Raw genomic sequence first — 9724 nt, 5'->3', positions numbered from 1 at the left:
AAAAATCAACAAACATGGGTATTTTAAATTTAGCATGTAGGCATTGCTAAATGGGTTTTTAATAGTGACACAATTTCCAATCTTTAAGGATAAAAACAAATCCTAGTAGTGATGTGGTGCCAATGTCAAAGTGTTATTGGGTTCTTCTTTTTCTAAAAGTTTTCTATTTTGCGAAAATTTGTGATCTGATAGCCATAGCTTTCATATATGTTCATTTTTTAATAATAAACTAACTAAATAATGCACTTACTTCAATACGAGATAGTATAGAGATCACTCTTTTCCTTAGTTTAACAACACAACTAGGAAAATAGTACTCTCAATACAAGCTAATAGTTGAAAATAATTGTCAAGTACCAAATATTTTAACAAGTATATTTTTTATGTATGGTTATCATAGGCTCTTTGTGGTTTTTTTAAAAAGTGAGATTCGATTCGAAAATACTCTCTTTTTAAGGATGCCATAAATGCAATATAAATTAATACTTAAGGAAGTGTATTATTCAGTTCCATTACTCATATATACAATCGTCACTTGCCCTATTTTCATTATATGCCATAATAGAAATTACTCTTTTTCCCATCCTTAACAACACAACTAGGCAAATACTCTCAATACAAGATTGTAGTTGAATAAAATCTTGAAAAAATATAAAAAGCATATTTCTCAAAAAACTATAAAAAGTATAGTTCTCTCCAAAAAAAATAAAAAAAATGTTGTAAGCCAATCTTGTGCCTTTTTTTAATGGTTGAAGCAACTTTTATGGCTCAATCTTAGGATTAATGCTAGCTAGAGATAATAGAAACAACCATCATGAGATTGTTTTGGTTGGCTACACTATACAAAGAGGAGAAGGATCAACCCAATATTTTAACGTGCTTAAGATTTCAACTACAGGGGTAAACATGCTATGGAAGTGGAGATCTATGTGGTAATAAATTGCCCCTTTTTTATTTTTTTAAAAGGTAAAAATTAACAATTATTAATAAAAAATTTTATTATAATAAAATTGTGTCCCATATGAAATGGCGGGTGTAAAAAGAAAGTGGGGGTAGGTCCAAAGACGTGTACACGTCCACGATCTTTTTTTCGCACTCGAATTTTAAAATGGGGTTAAGTAAATAAGGCAATAATAATGTGTGTGTATATAAATACAGATATAAACGGCTCTGGAAATCAAGTAAGGCAATGAGGATGGAGAAGGTGGCGGTGCTATCAATATCGTCCTTAGCATTGTTATTAATATTATCTTCTGGTGTTGATGCTGCTGCAGCTCTTCTTCCATCGCCGGCGGCGGCTAACACCACCTCTGCTCATCACGCCGCCACCATAGTAACAGCAGATAACAGCACCATTGTTACCATGAATGATGCTGCTAATACAAGTATTGTGAGGGCTAATTATTCTCTTCTTCCATCGGCGGCGGCTAACACCACCTCTGCTGATCACGCCGCCGCCATAGTCACAGCAGATAATAGCAGCACCATTAGCTTGGATGATAATAGCACCATTATTAGCATAGTAACAGCAGATAATAGCACCATTATTAGCATGAACGATGCTGCTAATATAAGTATTGTGAGGGCTAATTACACTCTTCTTCCATCAGCGGCGGCTAACACCAGCTCTGCTGATCACGCCGCCGCCATTGCAACAGAAGATAATAGCACCGTCATTAGCATGAATAATGCTGCGAATATAAGTATTGTGAGGTATATTGCAGCCCTAATCAACGACACTACTCATTCTGATAAGGGCCGCGCACGTGGTACACCCCGCGTGCCTGCATTCTTCGTGTTTGGCGACTCCACAGTGGACTGTGGCAACAATAACGCCCTTTGGACCATCGCCCGTGCGGATTACGCCCCCTTCGGCAAAGACTTTGACACACACCAAGCCACTGGCCGATTCACCAACGGCCGCCTCAGCGTGGACTACCTTGGTAGCCTTCATTTTCCCTTTGATAAAAATTCACACTATATTTAATTATAGGCTTCCACCCAAGGTAACCTTTTTCTTTCTTTTTGTAAATAAATTGTATCTTTAGTTTTATTGGCTTTCACATTTAGTAAATATATTATATAGTAACTTATATGCTATGCCTCCTAGCACAATCCCTTCTCTAATTCACTTGTATGCTAAGTCCCCAAAAATTGAACAACTAGCGCATCATCATGATTAAGGTACCTTTATCCATCATCATCATTTCAATTATTCTCCTTTCTCTTCATTGTTATGAGCAGTTTGTTATGTAATGAGCAGTTTTCTAAATTTCCAATGTAAAGAAGTATCATCTTATGTGCAAAATATATCATAAAACTAAATTGTGTGATTTTCTTTACATGTTGCATTATCAACATGTACACAATATAAGAACATTGGAAATGTTTTTTCATAAAGTTTGAATTCAAGAACTTCTACCATGGTGGTTTTATTAATACACCTTAAGTCAACATCAGTTAGACTTACATGGAAAATCAAATTGTAAAACTATATAGCAAACATCACCAAATTTTTAAGGACAAATTGACTAAAGTGTCCTTTGTTTGATCTTTTTTTTGTAGCTTCTTTCTTGAACCTTTCATTACCACCTCCTTATTTTACAAACAAAAGCAATGACTTTAGACATGGAGTGAACTTTGCATCAGCTGGAAGTGGCATCCTTGAATCTACTGGTGATGTTTTTGTAAGTAATGCAACATTTATTCTTATAACTTTGTTCACCAAGCACTGTATACTCATATCTAACTAATAGTTACAATAAGCATGAGAGAAATAATTTTTTACCAAAATGCTTTGCAACCTTGTGAGTTCCTCCTTATTTTCTTAAAAGATATTTTGTGTTGATAGTTAAGAAAAAATTAGACAATATAACATTTTCTTTTAACACATATTAAGGCTCGGTTCTTTCTTATGGCATGTTGATTAAATCTTAGGGACAACACATCTCCATGGAAAAGCAAATAGAGTGCTTTATGGATGTCAAAGAGCGTTTCATCAATACTTTAGGAGGTTCCAATGCCAATGGCATCATATCAAAAAGCATATATTATATTTCAATAGGAACAAATGACTATTTGAAGAATTACTACGACATAAACTCTTACTATGCAAGTCAATATACAGAAGAAGCTTTCCAAAATATGCTCTTAAGTTTATTATCACAAATGATTGAGGTTCTCTCTCTCTCTCTCTCTCTCTCTCTCTCTCTCTCTCTCAAATCATAGCATAGAAAAAATTATGAACTAGTGTATCACAAAAAATACAAGCTTGCAATTAGAGATGTACACTTTTACATGTGCACATGCAACACATGCATGCATGCACATATGGATCCATACACAGATGCTGCCACCACACATAAGCATAATTACATGAATACATGAATGCACATATGCATGGAAAAAGCATGAATGCATACACAAATGTTGCCACACACACATAAGAATAATTACATGCATACATGAATGCACGTATGCACACATGCATGCACAAAGTAGATACTTTTGTTCTTAAACTAAAATCCTTAAATACATTAACTTAAAATGCTCTTACTTGTGCAGAAACTTTATAGTTTGGGTGCACGCAAAATTGTGGTGGCATCCCTCTCACCCATGGGATCCATTCCCTCACAATTAGCGAAGTTTCAAAGTGTTGATGGCTCTCCTGTAGATTCACTCAACTCGATTGCCCAAAATTATAATAAGGGACTTCTTTCCATGCTAATGAGAATGCAAGTGGCACTTGCTGGGGCAGTTCTTGTATACAACAACGTGTATGATTTGTTAGTTAACATTACAACATTCCCAAAACACTATGGTAACAAAATATCTATTATTTTGTTCTTTTCCTCATACTTTATAAATTTTTACTATATTTCAAAGTATTGCTTTTTTCATATCAAGTAAATAAATTTCTATTAAAGATACTAAAGAGATAAGTATTTCAAAAGTTAAGATAATGAAAACATGTCTTATCACAATCCCAAGTCAACTTGTAAAAAGATGTGCACTCTATTTTTTTTAACTCTAAGATATATCATATCACAAGGCATATCATATCGCACTTTATTAAATGATTATAATGTGACAAGATTCTAAACATGCCACATTTTTTTAAAAGTTTTGAAAATTTCTAAGAACATATCATAGCACACTTTCTATTCTATCATAAGACATAACATATTACACTTTTTAAAATGATTATAATGTGACAAAGGTCTAAATATGCCACTTTTTACAGGTTTTGAAAATTCGAATAGTGCTTGTTGCGGGATAGGGAGATATGGAGGAGCACTTCCTTGCTTACCCAACTTTTTTGTGTGCAAAAATGCTTCTCGACATGTATTTTGGGATCAATTCCATCCTACATCAGCTACCTATTATTTGCTTGCTCAAACATTTTGGGAGGGTGGATCTAAATATAGCTTTCCAATTGATATCAAGAAAATGGCCTCCCTATGATACTTCCATTATCAATGGAAAAAAAAATAAACCTTTTTCAAATAGCTTGACATAATTAAGATTTAAAAATTCCCAATTAAAAAAAAGAGAGCTTATTCTTGAAAATAAGTTCTCCTTTGCCAAATTTAAATGCACATATAAGGTGTCCTCTGGCTCTAAAAAGATTCTAAAATTTTCCATAACTCTCTTTGAGTTAATGCATTGGCATAATGATTAGCAAATCCTCTAATTTTGATGTGTTTGGAAAACCTTGTAATGTTTATTGTTGAACTCACATGGAGAATTAAATAAATGGCTTTTATAATATTGATCTCGATGAAAATATAGCCATAATATTGAGCTTTTGATCCTTTTATGGAAAATCAACTCTTTGTGTATAAGATTGAAGACAAAACATACTAAAATTAAGTTATCTTTTTTATATGATTATTTGGTAAAGATGTGGAAAATCAAATGATAAGACTATTAAGTTAAAAAGATTAGATTAAGAAATTGGATAGCTTGAATGATTGTAAAAATTCACCAAATCATACCTAAGTTAAATATTTAGTACTAGTAGATAAATAGAATAATTTTCAACTTATTTTATTTCTACTATAAGACTTTTATGTAAAGCTTTTCCTACTACATTTACAAGTTGTTCAAAATAAAACATTTGAGAGTCTATAGATTAAGAAATTGGATAGCTTGAATGATTGTAAAAATTCACCAAATCATACCTAAGTTAAATATTTAGTACTAGTAGATAAATAGAATAATTTTCAACTTATTTTATTTCTACTATAAGACTTTTATGTTAAGCTTTTCCTACTACATTTACAAGTTGTTGAAAATAAAACATTTGAGAGTCTATAGAAAAAAAATTCATGGTCTCAAGATTAAAAATGATGTTGAATATATGCTAAAAATAATATAATTTTCTCTAGAGTTTACCATCATTAATAAATCATTGTTTAAAGAACTAAAAGCCATTATGGTTATTTAAACTCGCTTGAATATTAAATGTCCATAATAGTAACATCATTTTAAAAGCCATTTTAAAAAATAATCCTAAATTATGTATATGCCTAGAACCCCATTTGTGCTATGATATTTGCACAAGAATGGCACGACCTTTTGTGGCGGTTGTTTATAGTTTTGGGTGGTGGTGTAGCCATTTTTTATAACCTTTTATTGAAACCACTAAAGCCATACATACATGCACGCATATTATTATGGAAATCACTCTTTTGTTATTAGGAATTACATTTCTTTATTTTATATGGGAGACATGTGTATATATCGTGCCAGCGATGGGTACGTGTGATTTAATATTATGGTTGCCTATTTCTCATGACAGCATTGATATTGATTGATGTGATTTCAATTTATTGTTTAACTAATATGGATTATGTTTATAAGTATAGATGGCGAGATGGTGCGAGGGTACCGAGTGAGGTGTTGCACTATGTGAGGGTATCGATTGAGGTGTCACACGGATGGTGGACTAAGTGGTGGTGTGAAGACGAAGATTATGTGTTAATCATGATATTTTTATATCAACATTTAATTGATCATTTATAGATTATCATGTGGCTAGAGTTTATGTGCGTATAAGCACAAGATTATTTAATGTGCATGTGTGCACAAGTAGATGTGTATGCATAGACCCATTTGTATTTGTTATTGGGCAATGGTTTTATCATGTGTAAACTTCAGGAACTTGGGACAAGGTTATTTATATATAAAGAAAAAGACCAAAAGTAAAATAGGTGCTATTTATGTCTCTATGGGAGAGGGAGCCACACGTCAGGGGGAGAGGCGAGATTGAACCCAATTCTTTTGTTCTTGATGTCATTGAGTATTTTTCTAATTATTCTAAGTTATGGTGCAGTGATAGTGTTGGATGTGTAATTTACATGTACTCACGTAATTGTCTTAGAGATAAGATCATATTACAGTGGTATCAGAGCTATGGCCAAGTACAAAGGACATCATTTACAAGGTTAAAATATTTAAAAAAGCTATTTTGAATTTTTTTGCAAAGAAAGGTAAGCATAAACTTTCATGTGTTTTGATGTTTTGAGATTTATCATATATATGTTAAAAGTATGTAATATCTTTATCCAAAATTCAAGTGAGGAGTATCATGACAACTCCCAAGATTTTTGATTTTTTTTTGGGGAGGAGGGGTAGAAAACTCTTCTTTGTAATTTTGGGTTATGAGAAAAGTAGCATATACAAAGCTTTGACTTAAAGCTTAGTTTTTTAAAATAAAAGACTACCAAGGTTTTCAAAAACCAAGAAGGAAAATTACGAATAAATCATTTGTCTTCTTTAGTGGACAAAAGAGGGACACATTTTTAGACCTTTGGAAAAGCAGTAAAAGATTTTTATCCTTTGGAGACAATGTTAGCCCGTGTGCGGTGCACTCCATGTGAACCACCTTTAACTACCATGACCCTTTACGATGTTAGCCCGTGTGCGGTGCACTCCATGTGAACCAACTTTAACTACCATGACCACCTTTACAATGTTAGCCCGTGTGCTGTGCACTCCATGTGAACCACCTTTAACTACCATGACCCTTTACCTACCCAAATTACGAATAAATCATTTGTCTTCTTCTTTAGTGGACAAAAGAGGGACACATTTTTAGACCTTTGGAAAAGTAGTAAAAGATTTTTATCCTTTGTGGACAATGTTAGCCCGTGTGCGGTGCACTCCATGTGAACCACCTTTAACTACCATGACCCTTTACCTAACCTTACCGGCCACCCTTCACCAAATTTGGGTTGGCACTTACCTGATTTTTTATTTATTTATTTATTTTTGGATGATGAGCATTCACGACTATGGATTTTCCGTGAGCAAAGAGTTACAATGGAAACCGGGAATGATACTAAGTTTAGCACTGAGGTTTCTTCATAGAAGACTATATTGGCTGAAGCTAATGTTGCTAGGATTAGCAATAGGGTTGCCTCTTCGAAAAACTTTGTGCTGGATGAAGATACAGCTACAGCTACAGGAAATGTTTTCGGGGTTAGCCTATGAGGTTTCTTCAGAAAAGATGACGATGGCAGAGGTTCATAGCCCTACCTGTTCAGCTGGAATTCCTTGATGGTTGAGGAGGGCCCTTTGGAGGAAAAGGAAGGCTGTGTGTTCCCAGATTTCCATGTCGCTGCCATCCATCCTGTTTCGTCTCTAGATGGTGGACGTAGCTGCAGTCCGAGCACCCGTCAGACATCCCTCTTCCCACCACCACCCGCCAGACATTCCGCTTGTTGAATCCGGAAGTGGAGGCATTCCGCTTGATGAAATCCGGAAGCGGAAGCATTTCGCTTGCTGAAACCGAAAGCGGAGGCATTCTGCTTGATGAAATCCGGTGCTGTCTTCATTCCGCTTGATGAATCCGGACGCGGATTAGGCATTCCGCTTTATGAAACCCGGAGGTGGCTCAGGCATTCCACCTTGGGCGATTTGCATATGGATTTGTCCAGAAGCCATCATGTCTAGTATTTTGGATGCAGTAGCCGAGCTGAGACTGACAGCAGGGTCCAGATTGTCTTAACTAGAGCAACAGTGGACAAGCGGATTCGACCAGATCCGGATGCAAAGTATGTGCTATGTTCCACACTGTCAAGCGGACTAGACTTGGGTAATGGGTCGGAGAGCATGCAAGCATTGTGGTAGCACAAAGCATCGGTCTAGTGAATGCGTGATCTGCAGGCAATGTGGCCAACATGGACATAGAACCAATGACTGCTTGTACCATGAATGTGGCCAATGCGGATTCCAAGGTCACAGCTCTCGGGTGTGCCCAAATGCATTTTTGGAGCTGTTTGAGGATGTCCAGCGAAGGCGTCTCAAACGGAGGAATGAATCGATATTGACCGCCTTCTGAAGAGTAAAAATAAGCTAAAGCGGTTTCTCAAAGATGCTACCCTAGTCGTGGAATGGCACTCCCAACGCCCTCGAAGAGGAGATTCCTTGTTGCAAGATATTGTATGGGTAGCATGTGTAGCAAGACACCTCTTGTCCGATGTCAAGCATGCGATTGTTGCAGACCTCGAGGATGAGGATAGTAGTTCGGAGAGCAGCTCAGAGAGTGACTCTGAAGCTTCCGATGATGATCCGGATGCTGTTGATTTGGCTGTGATTAAGCATGCATAGGAGGGGCTGTTGGGTGGAGTCTGCCACACACTAGGGGAGTTCCTCGGATGCACTTGACCATGGGTCAGATGTGCCTGATGCTTTGAACTCTGATTCCTCTACTACTTATGTGGGTAGAGCACTTCGTGATGTCCTAGCCTGAAGGAAGACCTTGTTTGCTGACATAGGTTGTGTGGAGAGTGTTTCTCCTGGTGTTCCAGTTATGCATGCAGATGTACATGAGAATGCACAACAACAGCTTGATTATGTCTTGTATATCAGTGATGGTAGATGCCATAAGCTGAATGAGCCCTCCTCCCGATGAGGATGATGCCATATCACTTCCGGAAGAAGCCTAGACCAAATCATGAACCAGAAGTATGGCACATGTTCTCACCAAGCTGGGCAGTAGAGGTCATGAACTCTTGGGATGAGATGTTTCTAGGTTCCATCTTGGTACCTCCTCTCAATCCGGATTGGGTTTTAGCCTAGCCTTGAAGTAGGTGTTGCCGGTTGGACAATGTCCTAATGTGGCGGATGACAATCATGTACATGAGGATGACCATCCTATGGCCAACAGTCTGTCGAAGAAAACTTTTGCAAAGTCTCCATCCTATGCGCAGTTTATGGCGGATCTACTCGATGATCTAGAAGAGGAGACTCTTGCTGTAGATGCACATGATGTATGTGGAGAAGGTTTGACTTGGGATCCTTTCAATTTGGCTTATGACATCCCAACAGCACTGGCACCCCACACGGAGAGGCCCCGGTTACATGCAATAGTGGAAAATGCTCATGAAGTGGTTCATGATGATTCCGATGACCTGGTGGTTCATCCGGAAGATGTGGAGAAGCAAATGGTAGCTAGCCTTAACGGCCTGACCCTATCTGCAAAAGGAAAGCAGATTGCCTCATCAAGCCGCATCTACATGGTTGCATGGGGAGTTATTGGAGTGGATGCTACCATAGAATCTATCATGTCAAGATTAGCCAATGATGCTAGTTTTCCTGATGCTAAGGGGTTACGCATCCGATTAGTCAGCTAATGAAATATATGGTGGACCAGTGCATGGAAGGGAGAGGAGGACAAAGATATCCATGACACTTCCTTGGGTGTGCATTGCCCTCA

At 36.9% G+C, this 9724-nt stretch overlaps 1 protein-coding gene across 1 annotated transcript; it reads left to right on the top strand.

The window, feature by feature from the left end:
* Positions 1-1189: 1189 nt before the first annotated feature.
* Positions 1190-8616, top strand: LOC147604721 (uncharacterized). The gene is made up of 7 exons (XM_086795002.1): positions 1190-1943; positions 2566-2733; positions 7394-7485; positions 7665-7828; positions 7974-8101; positions 8173-8283; positions 8510-8616. Exons 1-7 carry the CDS (start codon positions 1190-1192, stop codon positions 8614-8616), a joined length of 1524 nt encoding a protein of 507 aa, XP_086651128.1.
* The last annotated feature ends 1108 nt before the right edge of the window (positions 8617-9724 follow it).

The sequence above is a fragment of the Cibotium barometz genome, chromosome 61, assembly GCF_041138505.1.
Source record: "Cibotium barometz isolate CiBa-2024 chromosome 61, ASM4113850v1, whole genome shotgun sequence".
NCBI classification, from domain to species: domain Eukaryota; kingdom Viridiplantae; phylum Streptophyta; class Polypodiopsida; order Cyatheales; family Cibotiaceae; genus Cibotium; species Cibotium barometz.
Note: the sequence above shows the minus strand (reverse complement) of the source record. Positions and strands in the feature narration are given on the sequence as shown.